This window comes from Aethalodelphis obliquidens, unplaced genomic scaffold (assembly GCF_003676395.1).
Source record: "Aethalodelphis obliquidens isolate GAN/ISIS:26980383/991018 unplaced genomic scaffold, ASM367639v1 scaffold43, whole genome shotgun sequence".
NCBI lineage: Eukaryota > Metazoa > Chordata > Mammalia > Artiodactyla > Delphinidae > Aethalodelphis > Aethalodelphis obliquidens.
This window is the reverse complement of record NW_020837987.1, coordinates 14,347,706-14,367,876: the sequence shown is the minus strand read 5'-3', so window position 1 is coordinate 14,367,876 and position 20,171 is coordinate 14,347,706. Positions and strand designations below refer to the sequence as shown.

The 20,171-nt window shown below is 55.6% G+C and overlaps 1 protein-coding gene across 7 annotated transcripts; it reads right to left on the bottom strand.

Moving 5' to 3' along the window:
- MED25 (mediator complex subunit 25) lies at positions 1-18,390 on the bottom strand. Of its 7 annotated transcripts, none has more exons than XM_027080272.1 (18): positions 18,206-18,388; positions 18,065-18,110; positions 17,715-17,839; positions 10,962-11,060; positions 10,423-10,543; positions 10,005-10,167; positions 9,745-9,875; positions 9,418-9,505; positions 9,129-9,322; positions 8,565-8,693; positions 8,065-8,150; positions 7,930-7,987; positions 7,727-7,846; positions 5,315-5,503; positions 4,914-4,985; positions 4,568-4,786; positions 4,131-4,314; positions 1-1,812 (listed from the first exon to the last, which is right to left on the bottom strand). In XM_027080272.1, the coding sequence occupies exons 1-18, from the start codon at positions 18,337-18,339 to the stop codon at positions 1,568-1,570; spliced, it is 2,403 nt and encodes an 800-aa protein (XP_026936073.1). In that variant the 5' UTR covers positions 18,340-18,388; the 3' UTR covers positions 1-1,567. The 7 variants fall into 7 exon arrangements, with proteins under 7 accessions (XP_026936073.1, XP_026936074.1, XP_026936075.1 ...); XM_027080273.1 differs by having other exon boundaries at positions 7,727-7,834; positions 18,206-18,387; XM_027080275.1 differs by lacking the exon at positions 1-1,812 and adding an exon at positions 3,546-3,678.
- Positions 18,391-20,171: the final 1,781 nt, after the last annotated feature.

The window sequence follows — 20,171 nt, the reverse complement described above, 5'->3', positions numbered from 1 at the left end:
TATAATCAAATGGAATCTTTACTGAACTCTGGTGAATGCATGGAACATAATACAAACATGTGTCATACTGGAGTTTATATTTCAAATCCAAAACTGAAAAAATACAAATTGAAAAATAGAAATATTTAATTACTAAAATTTTTTTGCTCTGTCGTAACTCTTCTGCTCCCTGACTTGAAGCCGGGAGGCCGACATCATCCCTGCCGCCCCCAGATGTCAACGTCAGGCCTTGGATGTCATGGTGGGATGGGTGGTTGAGAATTCAACCTGGACTCCTGAAGCTGGGAGCGATATTGAACTTGATTCAGTTTTGTAACGGAAAACGGCTGTTCACAAGCGTGGCCGCTTCCAAACGCAGAGATGCAGGACAACTACTGGAGAGTGGTGTAGGACTGTCATCTTCCGGTGGAACCCACTTAGGAACCAGCAGCTTATTGCCCTGTAGTTCGTTCAATAACTACTATTTGCGGTCTGCATTCACACGATCGACATTAACCAACAAAGGCAAAGTGGACAGTGTTAGTTTTCATCAAGTCTGGATGTGGAGAGCCCTTGGGGGAATTTGGTCTTTAACACCACGAGTTGGGTGAACGTGGTCTGGGCCATGTCTTTCGTTTCTGGAAACCAACTGCAGCAACGAAAGGGAGTCAGAATATTCCCTGCCAACGACTTCCCCATTTTTGCCAGGACTGGGTGAACACAATCATACATTCAAGTAGCTATTTGTGTATGTCCTTGCGGAGAAAAGAGAGTGTTCAGAAGGGTTGGAACCTCGATCAAAAGTCTCTGACTGACCTTCTCAGGGGAACCAAGGTGTGGCTTCTGCCTCATCTGAAATGAACCAAGTGGATGGACTGCAACGGTTCAGACTGCTTCCACACGTCCTGTGACAACCAGGTCACAGAGCTTCTATAAAACACATTGCGTCAAGTTCATCACCAGCCTGCCCGTGGTTAAGGTACACGAGCCTGTCACGGACGTCGTGTCCTGTGTTCCGTTGACTTTCTTAGTAAGGTCAGTGCCTGGTATGATGCAACGATCTGAGTCCTCGGATCAAGGCGTCCCCTGTCGGTCCCGTGTGACACTGATCGTTTGATCACTACCACGGTCTGTAGCTGTGCTCAGGCATTTTGACCAGTCTCCGTGAAACTGTGCATTTCTCTCAACACACAGAAAACAGGTCACTTCCCGGTGTCGGGCCTGCCTTGGCACGGTGTCACAGATTTCTTCGGTCACATCGAGATTCTCCACACCACAAATAAATAAAGCTAACTGGGTGGTAACAGTTCATGAGCAGCGATAGAAAAGGCCACTATTGATTTGACTCATTCAAGCAACGGACTTGTCAGTCTTCGGATTTCTCTTCACCTCCCCATGGGATGCAGACGCCTGCTAGACTTAAAGGATGGTCCAGAGAGACATGAGTTTCTGTTCGGGAGGCGTCATTTCTGCTCCCTTATAAACTCGCTGTCGGTAGGCTGGAATGCCCAGGTGACTCTTTTCACGTGATTCCGGAACCGTGCGTGGCAGCCGTGCCACTGCTCCCGTCCGCTTCCCAAAACCAGCCCTACTGACACTTGAGGCCCTTTTTCAGTTCATTGAGTATTGCGTCTCGCGTCTGCTCTGTGTACTGGTCGAAGCTCTTACTGTGCTTGGATTCATAGTGACGCCTCAGGTTGTATTCTTTCAACACAGACACGATTTTTTTGCATATTAAGCACGTAGGCATGCTCTTCACCTCCACAAAGAAATAGGCTCGCTCCCATTTCTCTCGAAACACGTGGCCCTCTCGTTCTCTCTTTCGTTTTGCCACTTTTGGTAGAGACATGGGTACAAGAAAGATTTCACTGTCTCCGAACGCTACCACAGGAACAACAACAGTGCAAGCCCCGTGCCAAAGGCAACAGTCTCCTGCCTCGTGGTAGGGGAGTCAAGAGGGAGTGGTGGGGACTGTGGCGAACCAGAGAGCACACGCCCCATGGAAAGGGGCAGCTCCAGCCCGTTGTTTGCTAGGCAGAAGGGCGGGCCCAGGGGTGCCAGATCTTCTGACTTGTCAAGAGAAGCCAAGACTGCAGATTTTGTGTGTGTGTGTGTTTGTGTGTGTGTGCGTGTGTGTGAATTATCCTGATTTTTACAACTAACTTGTTAGGAAAAAAAATGCCACATATGCTAACACAGGGAAGGCCAAACAAAACTCATCTGTAGAGTGGCCCACGGGCCACCAGTTTGCAACCTCTCTCCTGGGACGGGGCCCGGGAATCTGATGTTAACCGGCATCTCAAACAATGCGGATGCTGGTGGTCCAGCCGTGGACCACGCTGAGCAACACTGCTCTAGGGTCTGACAATGGACAACTAATTTTCTGCCCCCAGGCCAGAGCACCCCTGTGCTCCAGCCACGTGTCTGTATCCAGCCGTCCCCTGGACGTCTCTCTAAGGACGACCTGAGGCCCCTTGCCTCATTACATCCCAAACCTGTACATCCTCCTTACATTCCTGCTGGGTTTCCCATCAGCAGGATGGCTCCACTGTCCACCCTGTCCAAAGCCCTGGAAGGTAGGTCTCTGCCTGGGACCTGGATGGAGCCTGCCCTCTCCACATGAGACCTCATCCATTCTGGTGTCTTCAACCACCAAACACATACTGTCGCTAAGGACACACATCCTGAGCTCCCAACACGGCCTTGGTCACTTGGATGTCCCTGGACCATCACACTCACTACTGGCTCCTTCTCCCAGCTCCCTGCCTCAGGGAGGCCCACTGTCTACCACACACCCAGGCCAGGCCCTGGGCACCGCCCTCAACCCCGCCCGTACACCCCCAGCTTTCTTCGCACAGCACACTAGTCTCTAGCCTCACCCCTCCTGCCCCCCGACTCGGCCCAGCCCCTCCTCTGGCCTCTCCTCTCCCCAGGGAAACTGCCCCAGACCCCTACCTGCCTTCCGTCCTGCCCCATCACATCCCATAGCCCAGAGGGGGCTTTCTGAGAGCCAGCCGACCCAGGCCTGGCCCCTGCTGGTGGCCTCCCGCAGCTCTTCTGCATCCCCTGGACAAGCCTCCAGCTGCTTGGTTTGGAACCTGAGCCCCATCCCCGCCTGGTGCTTGCCCACCTCTCTAGGCCCCCCTCCCTTATGCTCGTGCTCCAGAAGGATGGACTCCCTCCTCTGACCACCCCAAGCTTCCTCCTGCCCCCACATGTTCATTTCTGTGGTCTCCGCACCTAGACCGCCAGCACCTGCCTTCCCAGCCTCCCTGACTCCTGCTTCTCACAGATGCTGCCAAGCCCAGCTGGCTCAGAGGCCTCCTCCGGGCCCACCTGGTACCCTCTCTAGCTCCACGAGTGCACGTGGTCCTGGGGGCCCTGCCTGCTGCCTCCACATCTCCCTGAAGCCAGGCTGCACCAGACCGCCTGACTCGCCGCCAAGGCCCTGGCCTCACCAGCCCGGGGCCTCAGGGACGTCTGTTGAAGCGAGAACAAGGACAGAGGTGTCTCCCCCCGTCTCCTCCTGCCCAGTCCTGGGGGATGTCAGTGACGGGAGCCGGGGCGTGTGTTAAAAGGAACTTTATTGGGTGTCGGGGGTTCAGATGAGGTCCATGAGGATGTCGTCCTCCATGACGCTGGGCTGCAGGCCCGGCTGGGGGACCGGGCCCCGGGGACCCCCGCTGAGCAGCATCTGACCTGGGGGGCAGTGGGGAAGGGACTGCATCTCCCAGTAGTCCCTGGGGCCCTGGAGGGCCCTGGACCTGCTTCCTCCCTCCTCCTCTGGGAGCCCAAGGCACTGAGTGGTCTAGGAAGACCTGGGGGGACCCACAGAGTCGCCTTCTGACGCCATGTGACCACAGATAGTCTGTTTCCCGTTAAGCCTTTGGGAGCCCATCCCCCAACATACCTCTCTGGCCCTAAGACTACATTTCCCAGCAACCCCAGGAAGACACGCAGGAGGGGAATGGTGGGGAGAGCTCCTGCCTCCTTGGTCCCCCAGGAGCCCTTAGAGCCCTAAGAGCCATGGGGGACCCGCTATTCTTCAATCCCAGAACTTTACTTCCCAGAAGTCACTGGTCTTGGGGCTCCAGTCCAGGGGCTGTTGGGATACTCAGTCCAGGACCCTGGCCTCCCCCGAACCCCCTTACCTGGCAGTGGAGCCCTGGGGGGAAGCTGTGCAGGCCAAGACTGGGCCGGCGGCGGCGGGTGCAGGAGCGGGGGCCCCAGCTGGGGCTGCCCCAGGCCCTGGTGCGGTGGGGGCAGCAGTGCAGGGGCCCCTGGTGGCTGGAGGTGGTGGAGGGAGGCCTGAGGCGGGGGCACCCCAGTCTGGGGCTGGGAGAACAAGGAAAGCAGCTCAGAGGGCCCTGGTGGGGAGCCCCCACCTCCCCCAGTCCCTTGGGTAGCTTCTGGTCTTTCTTCCAAGGAATCTTATCAGAAGCCCATGTAAGACACATGGGGAGGAGCCAGGCGGGCCGCCAGTCACACCCTCCAATCAAACCAACCTCCCACCTCCAAGATGAGAGGAATCAAACTGTCAAGGCCCAGGACCCACAGCTCCCATCTGCCCCCCGCCTCCAAAGCTCACCGGTGGTGGGTTGAGGAGGAGGCTCCGCAGTTGGGGGTTGGCCCCGGGGTTCTGGGGCCGAAGGATGGGTCCGGGAGGGGGCGGGCCGGGGGCCGCTCCGGGAGGGCCTTGTGGGGCACCCGGGGGCGCCTGGGCAGCACCCTGGGGCTGCGGCTGCCCCGTGGCCGTAGAGGCCCCCACGGTACCCTGCGGCTGGGGCTGCGGCGGGCGGAGCTGGAGCTGACGGGAAGAGACGGGGGTGAGGGCAGAGCCCCCAGACACCTTGACCTCTGTGGTGGGGTCAGAATCACAGCCTCCTCTGGGGCCGCCCCCGCCCGGGCCCTGACCCCACTGGCCCTGTCCTCACCAGGTTCTGCGAGGGCCTTGCCTGGTCCTCCAGAATGGGGCCCAGCCCCGGGGGTGCCTGCTGTGCCCCCATCTGTGTGAGGAGAGAGGGAGCAGATCAGTGGCTGGCGGGGCGTCCCCATGTCGGGGAGGGTCTGCGCCCTGAGAGGGAACCTGTCAGGAGCTAGGGACCTTTTCTGCAGCGGGTGGGCAGGTCTGGGAGGTAAACCTTACGTTCCCAGGTCCCCAAGAGGGGGCTGTGTCTTGAAGATCCGACACGAACACTAAAAAAGGAGAGCAATGGTGCATGGCAACATGGGGATGGGGCTGAACTTGGCAGGAGTAAGTGCCCAGCGCTGGAGTCCCAGGAGGGCCCTGCGGGGTCTGGCCGTGAGCTCTGGGGCCGGGAGCCGCGGCGCTCACCCCGCGCTGCTGCTCCAGCTTCTGCTGCTGGACCTGCTTGTGGTTGGTGATGACCTGCCGGATGCCGTTGACGAAGCCGCTCTGGTCGTAGGGGATGAGGCCCATGAAGATCTTCTTCTTGGACGAGTACAGGAGCATGAGCACGCGCACCTCGCAGGGGGCCGTGTGCGGGAAGTGCACGCAGCCCGCCTGTGGGAGAGGATCGCAACTGGTCACACCCTGGAGAAGGAGGCCTCCCACCCCTCCGGGTTTCAGATGGTTCTAGAGGCCCCACAGGCCGGGAGTGGCAAGCTTCCTGCTCTGAAAGGTGGAGGAGACTCAAGGCTTGGCTTGAGGCTGCTCCAGAGAGCTGGGTGCCCAAAGGAACAGGGCGAGGCTGGGCACCTGTTCACTTGGGCACTTGCTGACCACCGGGCAGGAGAGCAGAGAGGAAGTCCCCCCAACTTGGCCACACCGCGGGAGGCTGGGAGGGCTCACGGCTGAGAGGGAGGGGCTTCAACAGAGAGCTGACACTGGAATCATGTGATCAAAGGTGGTGGTGGATACGTGACTGACTGGGAATCCAAGAGGCCCTTGGGGGTGCCACACCCTCCCAGCCTCAGTACCCACAGTGAGAACCGCGGGTAGCAGCACTAACACCACAGGGGATGTGACTCCGGGATGTGCCGACACACGTCAGGCAGCCTGCCCATGGCTGGACGCATGGAAGTACCCGGGAAACATTAGCGAATGTCAGGTAAGCCCGTAATACGCAGGGTATTCAGGAGGTGGGCTCTTGGGGGAGGAGGGGCTGATAAGACTGAGGTCCCCCCTGTAGAACCTTGGCCAAGTAAGCTTTGCTTTCTCACGTGAGGCAGACCCTGCTAGCTGTCTACCATCTGCCCTTCTCCCCTGGGTAGAGAACCCCGATTCCGTTTGGGTAGCAACATGTCTGGGTCCCAGTGCACTCATGGGTGCCTGTTCCCCGATGCTCTCCTATGCAGCCAGGGGTGGCCCAGTGGCCTGGGTCTGGCCCAGGACGTGAAGGGAAGCCTGCCCACGAGTGTGGGCAAGTGCTTTCCTAAAGAAAGGGAAATACACGGCTGATGCCACGCCTCCTTCTTGCCTTCCTACATCAAGTCAAACAAGAGTTCTCGAGCTTCGAAAGCCATCTTACAACCACTAGAGAGAAGCCAAGAGAACCCCAGAGATCCTGGCCCTGACGTCATGGGGCTACATAAGTAACCCCGAGAGCTGCTCACCTCTGGATGTCCTGTTACGTGTCACAAATGAATGTCTGCTTGTACAGTGCTCGCTTTGGGGACATCCCTCTCAGAACCCAGCTGCCATGCTTTGAAGAAGCCCAAGACAAATGGGGAGGCCACATGTGGGCACCCGGATGGCCAGGCCCAGCTGAACCCCACTGACCACACCATGTGAGTGGGCCATCTTGCACCTCCAGCCCAGGTGAGCTTTCAGATGACCACAGTCTTAGCCGCCACCTGACAGTAACCCCCACAAGAGTCCCCAAGCAAGACTAGCCCAGCTGAGCCCAGCTGACACACATGGGACTAGGAGAAAGCGTGAACTGTTGTAAGCCTCCACCCCAATCATCTATCTGCTCTAAAAGCTCTGCTGGTTGGGTGTATTGCTATCTGCAGTTGCAGGTATTCCCAACTCTCAGGATCACCTTCTTTGTAGAATTTTCCTGAGGATTCCATGAGGTAATCCGCCTAAAGTCCCCTCTCCTAGAAAAGTGCCAGGTCCACAGGATGTACTCGTTAACCGGTTCTGCTCTATTTAGAGAGCCTCCCTCAGTGTTATGAGTTGAACTGTATCCTCCGAAAACACATGCTGAAGTGCCAAACCCCAGCACCCGTCAACGTGACCTTATTTGGAAATAGGGTGTTTGCAGATGTAACAAGTTAGGATGAGATCATTAAAGAAGACCCCAGTCCAAATGACTGGTGTCCTCATAAGACGACAGAGACACACATACAGGGAAGAAACACACAGAGGGAAGGCAGCCATGTGACAACGGAAACGGAGACTGGAGTTTTGCTGCCTAAAGCCAACCCCGCCAGGGGCTACCAGCTGTAGGAGGCAAGGAAGGGTCTTCCCCTAGAGGCTTCAGAGAGCACGGCCCTGCTGACACCCTGATTTCATTCAGACTCCTCTTTTCCGGAAGTGCGAGAGAATACATTTCTGTCGTTCTTGGCCCCAGGAAGCCAACCCAGCAAAGCCCCGTCAGAGCCAAGGGTGTTAACACGGAACAGACCTCAACCTGGTGCTTGTTGTAATTATAAAAAAAAAAAAAAGCTAAGGCTGAGAAACCCGAGGTCACAAAGGCAGCCCCACCATCAAAAGTGGCTCCCTGGGGCCCACGAGGATGGGGAGTGGCCACCTGCCCCCCCACCCGCCCACCCCACTCACAAAGCCGTTGCCCATGATGCGGTAGAGGCCTTTGAGGGAGTCCAGGTCCTTGTTGGTGAAGTGGAACTGGACCATCCTTGAGTTCCGGAACAGAGGGCCCAGGGTGGTCTGTGGGAGACACTGACGTGAGCCAGCGGGCGGAGCAGGGACCTGAGGACAGAGGCGGGGGGGGGGGGGGGGGCAGCTGTCCCCTCCCCACTCACCAGCAGCTGCTGCGGGATGAGCTGCATGATCAGCTTCTGGGGCCACTGCTCTGCTTTCCTGGGGCAACAACGGGAGGGGCGTCAGGAAACGCACACCCCAGCTTCCCACCCGCCCCACCCCCAGCAGGCACCTACAGGTTCTCGCCGTGATTCACGTAGACCTGACAGGGCAGTGACCGAGTCAGCTTGGTGTTGGCATCCACGGAGGCAGGTTTGGGCTTCTGAGGGGAAGAAGGGCATGTCACAGTGAGAAAGGCCCTGAGCCTCCATCCCCTTGGCCTCTCCTGCCCTACCCTGGGAGCCCCGAAACTCGGGACCCCCACCCCAGTTTAAGTCCCATGAGCCCTGGGCCCCTCCGCCAGACCATCAATCCCACAATCCTCTAGCTTTCAAATTCCACAAACGCTGGGGCTCCTCCTCTTGCCCCCGAATCCCACAGCCCTCTGTCCCCTAGATGCCACCATCCCCCGGATCTTCCCTGGACCGAGAATCCAAGACCTCTCTTAATCCTGAATTCCGGGCTATAAATCCCACGTGTCCTTGGAACCATCCTCAGGACCACAAGTCCCACGACCCCATGGGGGCCCCGGCCTAACCCTGCACCCCACCAGGGCTGGCCCCATGGATCCACTCACCTCCTGCCACTCGAGGACCCCGCTCCAGGCCAGGAGTTTGTTGGAGACTGACTGCTGCCCGCCGAGGGCCGGGGCCCCGAGCTGGGCCGGAGAAGGGCCACTCACCCCTCCTGGGGCCACGGTGCCCGCCTGACAGAGGGGAGGAAGGAGGGCCATGGGGCAGGGTCAGACCATCTTCTGGGGGGAAGTGTCCTGAGAGAGGGACAAACCAACAAGCAGAACGGGACGGAGGTCCCTTCCTCTGCACCCCCAGGCCCAGAACACCACTGGGCCATGCCTGGGACCATAAATGCTCTGACCCTGTAGGATTCAAAGACTCTCAAGGCCCTGATGTCTTGCACTCCCAGGAGCCCTCGGGCTCCTGAGAACAGTCTTCACCCACCCGGAACCACAAACCCCATGATTCTGCCCCCGGACCCTGCAGTCTCAGTGTTGCCTACAGCACAAGCTCCACGAGCCCCCGAGGACGCCGAACAACAAGACCCACGTGCCCTTGGGCCCTCCTCAGAAAGGCCAACTGCTCCTCCCCTGCACTGTGCTGGCAGCCAGAAGGCAGGTACCTACCATGGACGGTGCCCCTGGCTGTGCAGGGGGGGCCAGGCCCGGGCCAGGGGCCACAGTGGAGACCAGGCTGGGCTGGGAAGCAGGAGGTGGCTTGGGGGCGCCGGGGGGCCCTGGGGGCAGCGGGGGGGCCTGGGCCTGGCTGTAGGGGGGACCGGCTCCCGCAGCGGCTTGCTGAAGGGGGCTGATGGGCGGGACTGCGGGAGACACCAAGGGAAGCGGTGGGGGCAGGTGTGTGGCGAGCGGCCCGGCTGCCCCCACCCGCCCTGCCACATCCCCGCCCAGGACTCACAGCGAGGGCCCAGCCCAGCCTTCTGGTTCTTGGCGGCCTCCACTGCGTTCTGGGCAGCGACCTGGGCTGCACTCAGGTTCCCAGGGACCTGGCGGTAGAGGGGAGGGGCTGGTGAGGACCACCCTCCCCAGCCCCAATATCACAGGAGCTCGTGACTCCCATCACCCCACAGGGACATGATTCCCCACCCTAAAAGTTCTACTCCCCAGGTGTCTCAAGGGAGACGCCCGTCACCCCCAAGGCCCAACATCCAGCCAGGTCTCTCCCAAGGGGCCAGGGCTCCCTCAAGGCCCCAGGAGCGTGTCCCTTCCCCGGTGATGTTCGCACCTGGTACTGCTGGGGGACAGGGGGCAGAGGCTGCTGGGGGGCTGCTGAGAGCGTGGCCCCCGAGGGTGGTGCTGGAGGCAGGGGCACAGGCTGCTTCGGCTGCAGGGGGCCGGGGGCCGAGCCACCTCCGACTGAGAGCCAAGGATGGATATCAAGCCCCACGAGAAGGGGATTGAGAGACGGGAAGAAAATCCAAGTAAGAAGAAGCCGGGGAGGACGCCCCTCCCACCCCCGTCCCCCCAGCAGCACCCGGGCCTCACCTGGCAGCACAAGCCCCCGCACGAGCACCATGTGCCGCGGGTCCTGGCTCACGTCTGCTGGCGGCTGCAGCGGCTCCAGCATGGCCGGGGGAGCTGCCTTCTCGAACAGAAGCCGCAAGGCAGGCAGCTTCCGGGGAGACACGATGGAGAAGTAGATTCCTCGCTACAGGAGAGGGGACAAGCAGTCAGGACAAAGCCACCAGGCCAAGCCCTGGCTGTCACACCTGCTGGGCCCTAAAACCAAATCCCATCGGGCTTTGGGACAGGAGACCCCAAGACCTGTATTAGCTGCCCCAGAGAATTCTGGGTTATAGTTCTTCCCACAGGAGCCAGCTGAGCTGGCCACGGGGTCTGTGGCGATCCTGTGGCCCAAGGCAGCAGGCCCCAGCCCTCCTCCCTCAGACCCAGGAGCCCTCACCTCCCCTATCTTCTGCACGAGGGTCTCCGTCGTGCACCCAGAGTACGTGGTGCTCTCGACAGCAGGCAGCAGGTACGGGGGCGAGTTACAGATAAGGAGGCAGACTCGGTGTGTCTGGCCGCTGCCGAGGACAAGGAAAGATGTGGAGCACGTGGCAACAGGGGCCCTGAGAAAAGACCCAGAGCCGGCACCAGCAGAGGTGCAAGTCCTCCGGCCCACAGGAAGTCAGGAGTCAGGCCCCTATTTCACAGCTGAGAGCACTGAGGCCCGGAAGAGCCTCCTGACTCACTCTAAGATGCCCGGCAAGCAGGGCAGGCAGGAAGCAGACCCAGAGCTGGCTCCCCTTTGATGAGGACACCGAGACTGGGCACAGGCCAGGTGATCTCATCAGAACACCGTCTGGACACCGCCTGCTTCCCAGCCCCGTGTCCAGCATGCAGAGCCCACCCACCTCCCCACAGTGAGGCCGGGGGTGGAGCCCCACGACAGGCAAAGCAGGCTACGTGCCCGGCGGACAGAGACCGGCGTGGGCCACTCACATCTGCTCCCGCATCTTCCTGAAGTCATCGAACAGCTGCAGGGCTGTGCTGAGGCCTTCCGCGATGAGGCTGCAGCTCTCGCCACCCCCGCCCATGAACCTGCAGGGGGCCAGGCGGTCAGCCCCTGGGGGGCCCTGCGGCTCCAGCCCCCAGCCCCTGGGCCACCCTGGAAGGGCCCGAACCTGCGCCATCCCTCCTCATAGACTGTGCACCTTGGGACGGGGACACTGCCGAGTTTCCTGCTCTATCCCCAGTGCCGGCACGAGGACAGGGGACATTTGTCATCTCCTGCAAGGCAGTCCCTCTGGCAAGAGGCCCCATCAGAGGATGGAACAGAGAAAGGGCCCAGGACTCTAAGCCCAGGATCCTGTGCTGTGTCCCAGTCCCTGTGCACCTTGCCCTCTCTGGGCCATCTGCCCTGGCCTCACCCCAGCTTCCCAGCCTGGTGCAGGGGCCTCCTCTGTCTTCCCACAGTGTTATGGGTTGAATTGGGTCCCCCAAAACGGGTATGCTTAAGTCCTAGCCCTCCACCACACCTTAGGATGTGACCTGATTTGGAAACAGAGTCTTTACAGAGGTAAACAGGCTACAATGAGGTCCTTAGGGTGGCCTTAATCCAATATGACCGGTGTCCTTATAAGAAAGGGGACTCGGGACACAGAGACAGACACACTCAGAGGAAAGGCAATGTGGATGTGACGAGACACAGGGAGAACGCCACGTGGAGATCAGAATGTCACTGCCACAGAGCAAGGAACGTCTGGGGCGACCAGAAGCTGGAAGAGGCAAGGAAGGCACCCTCCCCTAAAGTTCCAGAGGGAGCACGGCCCTGCCCACCCCCATCTCAGACTCCTGGACCCAGAACTGCGAGACAATAACTTTCTGTTGCTGTAAGCCACCGTGTTTCTAGTACTGTTACAGCAGCCCCAGAAAACGACTACACACAGATCTGGGCTTCTCCCCCAGCTGATCTACAGAGGGGTCCCCAGTGTCTGTCCCCGTGTGGCCTGTGGCAGGCCTCTCCTAGACTGCAGTTGTTGTCACCATGATTCTTCGGGTCACGTGGTCACAAGGCTGAACCTTTGCCGCAGGGGACATCTGTGCAGACTGGGCCCCGCTCTGGGAGCCCTAAGGGCCCTGTTGCTCTGAACCGTGGCCCCTGTGTCTGTGTCGGCACCTATCTCCCCGACAAGGCAGGGACGGGGGTCTCTGACCTCCCTTGTCGCCAGCCTCACCGACCCCACCCCACCAAGCCTGGCACAAGGGAGGCCTTGGGAACTGTGTGTTACATAAACAAATGGCTTCAAATCCAACCCTGGCCATCAAGGCCAGAATAGAGCCAAGCCCTCAGCTGGGCATCTGGGGCCCTGTCCACCTTCCACTCCATCCTCTCTGGGTGCAAGTCCTCCAGAGCTTCTTGGGTGTCCCTGGACTCCGTGATCAGCCACGCGCCCAGGCCTCTGCCTGTGCTGTCCACCCCAAGACCATGTACCACTGCCCCTTCTGGCACAGGTAGAAACCCTGCTTGCCTAACCAGACACCCAGCCCAGTGTCATCCTCCTCCAGGAAGCCTTCCTCACCTGCCACCTGATCTCAGGGCCCACCCTCAATCACATCACGTGTCCCCCAATACTGCAAATGTCAAGCTTCCTTCCACAGCCCACCTCCCCTCCAGACGGTGCAGCCCTCAGTGAGGGAGAGCCAGTGGTCTGAGCCAGCTCTAAAAGTACACAGAGTCCCGGGAAATGCCTGCTGAGCAAGTGAGCCACCGAAACATGCCCCCTCTGTGCCCACCTGAACGCTTTCCCGGTGTAGACTCCTGCCCTCTGCGCCCACGCTCAGGGTGCTCAGGCCACACCACTGTTCCTCCCCACGACCCACTCCCCAGCCCTCCTCTTCCTCACCACCGAGACTCCAGTTTGCACAGGAATTTGAATGGCGCAGAGTTGGGGGAGACCCCGATAAATGAACCAACTCTGGATCCATCCTACTGCCAGCTTCCTGTGCTGGAAGAAATCAAGCCATCTTCATGGCTGGGGCTAAGGAGACAGGGGTGAGGGGGCAGGGGGAGAGACAGGAAGCAACTGCTTCAGGCATTCGGGGTCTCCTTTTAGGGTGATGAAAATGTTCCAGAACTAAATAGAGAAGGTGGCTGCACAACATTTTGAATGTACTAAACGTCACTGAATTGTTCACTTTAAAATAACTGCGTGTTGGACTTCCCTGGTGGCGCAGTGGTTAAGCATCCGCCTGCCAATGCAGGGGACGTGGGTTCGAGCCCTGGTCCAGGAAGATCCCACAGGCCGCGAAGCAACTAAGCCTGTGCACCACAAATACTGAGCCTGTGCTCTAGAGCCCGCGAGCCCCAACTACTGAAGCCCGCGCGCCTAGAGCCCGTGCTCCACAACAAGAGGAGCCACTGCAGTGAGAATCCCGCACACCGCAACAGAGAGTAGCCCCCGCTCGCTGCAACTAAAGAAAGCTGGCGCGCAGCAATGAAGACCCAACGCAGCAAAAAATAAATCAATATTTAAAAATAAATAAAATAAAATGACTGTGTGTTATGTGAATTTCACCCCAATTTCTAAAAAAAATAATTTACAAGGGAAAGTGCGATTGACCACTTTGAGATCCCAAAGCTGGCTTTTTTCTTATTGAACAGTAAGCATAAGCCATCTTGTACCAACTCAGAGAGAGACACATAACAAATATTTTGTCCAAGAAATGAGAAAACCTTAAAAACGGGCAGTGGGAGAGGGAATTCCCTGGTGGTCCAGTGGTTAGGACCCCACGCTCTCACTGCCGAGGGCCCAGGTTCCATCCCTGGTCGGGGAACTAAGATCCCACAAGCTGGGTGGCACGGCCAAAAAAAAAAAAAAGGGGAATGAGAGAAAGCATGACCAGTTGCAAAACATGTTTTAAATATCATAAAGTTTCAAATAAACCCCTCAAGTAATAAACATAAAGTAAAAATAAAATGATTCCTCATCCTCATGCCTCTGCCCCCAATTGTTCCGCCCGATGTCACACCACTGAGTCCTCACCACCCATTTTCATGGGCCAACAGGCCCCGGGAGCCCCCCAGAGGGACTGAAGGAACATGAACAGCAGCCAGCTCTGACCAGGGACTTCCTACTGCCAGACCCCTGCCCAGCCCATCACCCCAGGGAAACACTGGCTCCAAGAGGGCGAGAACTTTGCCTGCCTCATACCCCCGACTCCTCGGTGCCTGGAACAATTTGCCCCACAAACATCTGTTGAATGAATGAAGGCACAGATGAATGAATGAATGCACAAACGCACTGTCACAACGCTATGGGGAAGACACTTGGGCTATTTTCCTTCTACCCTATCCTTTTTTTTTTAATCTTTTATTATTATTATTATTTATTGGCTGCAATCGGTCTTCGTTGCTGCGTGCAGGCTTTCTCTAGTTGCGGCAAGTGGGGGCTACTCTTTGTTGCGGTGCGCGGGCTTCTCGTTGCAGTGGCTTCTCTTGTGGAGCACAGGCTCTAGGCACACAGGCCTCAGTAGTTGTGGCGCACGGGCTTAGCTGCTCCGTGCCATGTGGGATCTTCCCGGACCAGGGCTTGAACCCATGTCCCCTGCAAGCCACCAAGGAAGTCCCTACCCTAGCTTTTCTGATGCTGGGTCACTAGCTGTAGGGAGGAGGGGGAACCGCCCCTCTTGTCAGAAAGGAAAATGTAACATCAGAAATGAACCTCTCCAAAGCAAGGACATTTCAAAAATCACACTGCTGGGCTTCCCTGGTGGCGCAGTGGTTGAGAGTCCGCCTGCCGATGCAGGGGACACGGGTTCGTGTCCCTGTCCAGGAAGATCCCACATGCAGCGGAGCGGCTGGGTTCGTGAGCCATGGCCACTGAGCCTGCGCATCTGGAGCCTGTGCTCCGCAACGGGAGAGGCCCCAACGGTGAGAGGCCCGCGTACCACAAAAAAGAAAAAAGAAGAAAAAAAAAATCACACTGCCTGCTTTGTTCCATAAGTGATGGATGTTCCAGGAAAAGATAAGATTTCTCCAAGCGTGAACAAAACTTGCTGACTTTCTTCGTGATCTCTGTTACAGAAGGGCCCCGAATGCCACAGAAACTGAATTTAGATAGTTACATAGGACTTGATAAAACAGTGACGACTGTGAATATTAAATAATGGCTTAAAATGTTTATCAGCTGATTGGGAGGATTCCGGTGAGCACACAGCACACAAAGCTTTTTTATCTGGTTATAGGTACAGTGTACTCTAGGTCGGTTAAAGGGGAGGGTGAATGTGGGATGAAAGTATTCAGAGAGCATTTCCCTCTTATCTTCCCAGTGCCCTTGACATTTTTAAATAAGGGGGTTTAACTGCTTTTCCTGACACCCACCAGAAGGTTTGGTTTCCTGGTAATTATCTTCCCCACAGCTTTCACTCGTTCATTTATTCAGCGAAGGTCTCCTAAGGCCTCTTGGGTCCCAGGCCCCAGCTGGAAGCAAACAGCAGGAGAAACACCCAAGTCCTGGACATTCACAGTCCAGAGGTGTGAAGCTGTGACAGGGAAACACCTGGGAGCAATGGGGTCAGAGGAGAGAGCAACTGGCTGCTTGCCAGAATCAGGGAAAGGACATTTGAGTCAGGTCTTGATGTTTATATAGGAGTTTACCAGGGGGGGAAACCAGATTATGAAGTGCATTCTGGGCATTCATTCATTTACTCACTTGTTCAACAAAGTTTTCCTTAGGCCTCCTTTGTGCCAGGCCCTGTGCTGGGTGCTAGAGACTTGAGGAACATCAGACTTGGACTTGGGCCTCAAGGAGCCCCCCATTCAACATTATTCAAGTCTTACCACAATCTAGTCCAAAGGTTCTTAAATGGGGTGGATTCTGCCCCCAAGGAGATACCTGACAACGTCTGGAGACATCTTTGTTTGTCAGACTGGGGGAGGGAAGTAGCCACTGGCATCTGGGGGGTAGGGGCCGGAGATGCTACTGAACACCTTACAATGCATAGTACGGTCCCCCAATAACGAAGAGTCATTTGGCCCAAAGGGTCAACAGTGCTGACGCTGAGAAACCCTGCTCTACCCTGACCATGAATTCTAAAGACCATGAGGGGGAAACTTAAGAGTCAACTTTGCAGTGAACATGCAGCACCCAGTCCAGCGCATACAGCCTGGAACAAAGCAGGTGTTCAACAAACATTTGCTGCAGGGACATACAAAGGTAACAGCGAACTGGTGTTATTTAATGAACTCTGACCAGACCCTGAGCTGAACACAGTATGAAAATCAGGTCCTGTGATCCTCCCAAGAGTGATGAGACATGGACTACCATCATCCATCTGCAATCCAAGAAACCAAAACACAAAACAACAGCAAAAGCTTAGGTAGCACTTAATACGTGTCAGGCACTGTTTTGTTTTGTTTTGTTTTGTTTTGTTTTTTGCGGTACGCAAGCATGTGGGATCTTCCCGGACCGGGGCACGAACCCGTGTCCCTGCATCGGCAGGCGGACTCTCAATCACTGCGCCACCAGGGAAGCCCTCAGGCACTGTTTTAAAGAGGCATCAACTCGTTTAATTCACAAAGTATCCCTACAAAGTCACTGTAACCATGTCTCCAATGATCCTCGTCTCCTAGTATTCACGCCCCCTCAAACACTGGACAGGACTGACTTGTGTACTAAACAGAATGTGATAGAAGTGATGGTGTGTGACCTCCAAGGTTTGATCATAAAAAGCTCTGTGGTTTCCTCTTTGCTCTTTCTGTTGGATTGCTCAGGCAGAGGAAAGCCAGCTGTTGGAGGACACTCAAGCAGCCCCCGGCTAACATCTGGCAAGGAATCGAGGCCTCTAGCCAATAGCCATAGGGTGAGCCACCCTGTAAATGGATCCTCCGGTCGCAATCAAACTGTTGGATGACTGCAGCCCAAAGTCATGGCAACTGCAATCCCACAAGAGACCCTGAGCTAGAGCAACCCATCGAAGCCACCCTGAACTCCTTGCTTACAGAAACCACATGAGATAATAAATGTCTGTTGTCTTAGGCCGGTTAAGTTGTTTGGTTTTTTTTTTTGGCCGCGCCTCCAGGCATGTGGGATCTTAGTTCCCAACCAGATATCAACCTGTGCCCCCTGCAGGGGCAGTGTGGAGTCCCAACCACTGGGCCGCCAGGGAAGTCCCAAGCTGCTAAGTTTTGATCTGTTACCCAATAGTGAATAAGTAACACGATACCTATAAGTACTACTCAACTTCCCGTTTTAGAGACAAATTATGTTAGACACGGGGGACGGAGAGTTCTGTTGCGGTGGAGCCACGCTGTGGCCCCAGTCTGTCTGCACCTGCGAGAGCCTGCAACGTGAACTATCACAATTCACTCCAAAGCACAGAGGCCTAGCTTATCTTGGCCTAGCCCCACCCCTCTTGCACTCAGGCTTCAAGGCCTCCACCTGAAAATGGAGAACCAGAGTAGAAATGAGAAGCAACAGGCAGAAAAGGGAGGAATCACACGTGGGTGCTGGAGTTCCACAGGCCTCCTTGACTGGGAAGTTCTTTCTACTTCCGAGCCAGACAGCAACATCAGCTAAGCACACAGAACCGACCACAGAAGTGACTTAGGGATAAAACCACAATCCCCATCACAGTCCTTTTCAGCCAACTAATGTGAGGGGATGGATCCTGCAGCTCAAATCCAAGCCACCATTCCTCCGCGGTCCGTCACAGGGTCCCCCAACCCTTCCCAAAGCCCAGAAAAGAGCTCACTTAATGCCATCGAGCCAGGTGACAAACTCATAGGCGCTGCTGGTGGGAGCGTGACATTGTACGTAGGACTCTGGGGCGCAGTCCACCGTGTTGAACACCACGAGGCTGTACTGGGTTCCCCCATACTGGAAGGGGAGGACAGAGAAATTTTTTATCTGGGACCCCAGCTCCCTTTTCCCTCAGGGGATTTGGGGCTCCCAGCTCCCCGTCCCTTAGACCCAGGAGTCCAGACCCCAGCCCCTCCCACCTCAGACCCAGGAGTCCAGGTCCCCGCCCCCTCCGCTCTCAGACCCAGGAGTCCGGATTCCCAGCTTCCCTCTTCCCTCAAACTCAGCAGTCCCAAGACTCACGTCTCCCCCGAAGTCCGTCTCGGCAGGAGGACCACCATTAAAATACCTGTGAAAGTCGGAGGTGAAAGGTCGGGGTGAGGCAAGAGACTGTGGAAAACTAAAGTCGGAGGGAGGGGTTGGAGTGGCGGAAACGGCACTCACTCGATGGCCGGGAGCAGGTAGTGCTTGCGGAGCCCCTCGAAGTAGGGCCCCAGGTTGGCCGTGCCCTCAATTACAAACACCACGTCAGCTACGAGGCCCCCGGCGCGGGCCGGGCCCTCCGACCCGGGGACCATGCCCCGCGCCGCAACCGTCACCGCCGCCGTAGCCACTGCGGGATGAGCGGAAATGCGCTTGCGCTGGGCGCGCAGCCGCGCCGGACGGCCTTGCGTCGCTGTTGACGCTCTAGCGGCCATGTTTGTGCGGGGCACCCAGGGCTGGTGGGTTTATCTCCATCCTCCTTCGCACCCAGTGTGTGCAAGACTCAAAAAGGACCTAGCGAACCCCTTCGGGGGCCTGATGTGGAAGACTGAATTATTGGTAGAACTGTCGAGAGCGAAATATATTGAAAGCGGTGCGTCAGCCGCCATTTTTGAGCGGGGCGACGATTCCGACACTAGTTTCAATGGGAGGGTCTGGAGACCTGGTTGCTATGCAACGCGTACGCTGCCCTTGTTTTCTAAAAGAGAGATTAGGTTTCTAGTTAAGTTCTTTCTGGCTTGGGGGGATGGGGGGGGGTCGTGTGAAGGGTCCAATCACAGCATCCGAAACGGCGTTACTAGGCAACGCTTTAAGGTTGCAATCAACTCTGAAGGGAGTGCAGCTGTTTTTCCCACCCTGAAAAGAAGCCGAACTCCAACCCAAGTGGAGGTTGCTAAGCAACACCTGCTAGTTGTTTTCCGGGAGAAGAGCCAGAAACTGGCCTAGAACATAAATACGTTCCAGGTGGATTAAAAATGTAAATGTAACAAATGAAAGCATAACCCTGTGTAATCCTGAAGACTGGAAAAAGATTTTCTTATCATTACAGCAAAGCCGGAGAACGTAAAATATTGAACTGTTTGCATAAGACTCCATGAACCAAGTTGAAAACGATACTGTAAACTGGGAAAGTCATTGTAACTACATAAATACATGTTACTAATCAATAAAAACTAAGGAAAATAGAAATACTTGATTTTTTTAATGGGGAAGAAAACTAAGCAGGCTTTTCTCACACGCAAAAAATATTAAAAATAGCAAATATCTGAAAGCCGCTCATCTTCACCAATTAAAAAGTGCTAACAGAGAGTCCAAAGACATAGCATTTTACCTTTGTAATGTTAATTAAAGTTGGAAATAATAAGTCCATTGGGGTGGGAGGGTTTGGGTGAAATGAGCCAGCTCAGAGGTGATCTAGTGGGGGTGGAAACCAAAACGACTTGCTCCAATGCAGTTTGTCAATATATTTCAAGGTAAAAGAGTGCATTGCTTTGCACTCAGCAGTATCACCATTTTGTCACATGTACTTTATCGATCCCTTTTTTCTTTTTTCTTTGATGAACGCTTTTAAAGCAAATCCCAACATATCATTTTACTTCTACATTCTTGACAGGCATCTCTAAAAAGATGGAAATTTTTGCACATAACCACTATGCCATTAACACCCCTAACAAAATTGTGTTATTTCTTGGTATCATTGAACATTTAAATCCATAATCAAATTTTCCCAATTCTCTCAAAATGCCTTTTTACAATTGTTTTATTTGTATCAAGATCCAAACAATGACCAAACACGTATTTAGATGGCTTAAATTTCTTTTAATCTAAAGCAGCTCCTTTCTTTTTTATGCTAGTGTAATTAAATTTTAAAAAATTATAAGGAAGATAAAAGTAAGTTGGAGAAAGGCAAAATGATAAATAGGTAAGGAGATTAAAATGGTACCTAAAATTCCCTCCTAACCATAAGGAAACTTTTCTTTAGATAAGCTGAATGCGTGATTGGCTCCATTAACTGATTTTTAACCATTTCCATTAATGTATTACAAACGATAAGTTAAACAATGAGATATTTTAGCCTGGACTTCAGCTTCTGGCATTATGATACATTAGGTGATATGACATTGTTTTTGTGACATTGGTGGATTCA

Coding starts and splice junctions, on each gene's coding strand:
- MED25 (XM_027080272.1), bottom strand. CDS start 18,339: ATGGTCCCCGGGTCGGAGGGCCCGGCCCGCGCCGGGGGCCTCGTAGCT. Junction 9,876..10,004: donor GCGGGGGCTTGTGCTGCCAG/GTGAGGCCCGGG, acceptor CTTGGCTCTCAG/TCGGAGGTGGCTCGGCCCCC. Junction 7,988..8,064: donor GTGAATCACGGCGAGAACCT/GTAGGTGCCTGC, acceptor TTGTTGCCCCAG/GAAAGCAGAGCAGTGGCCCC.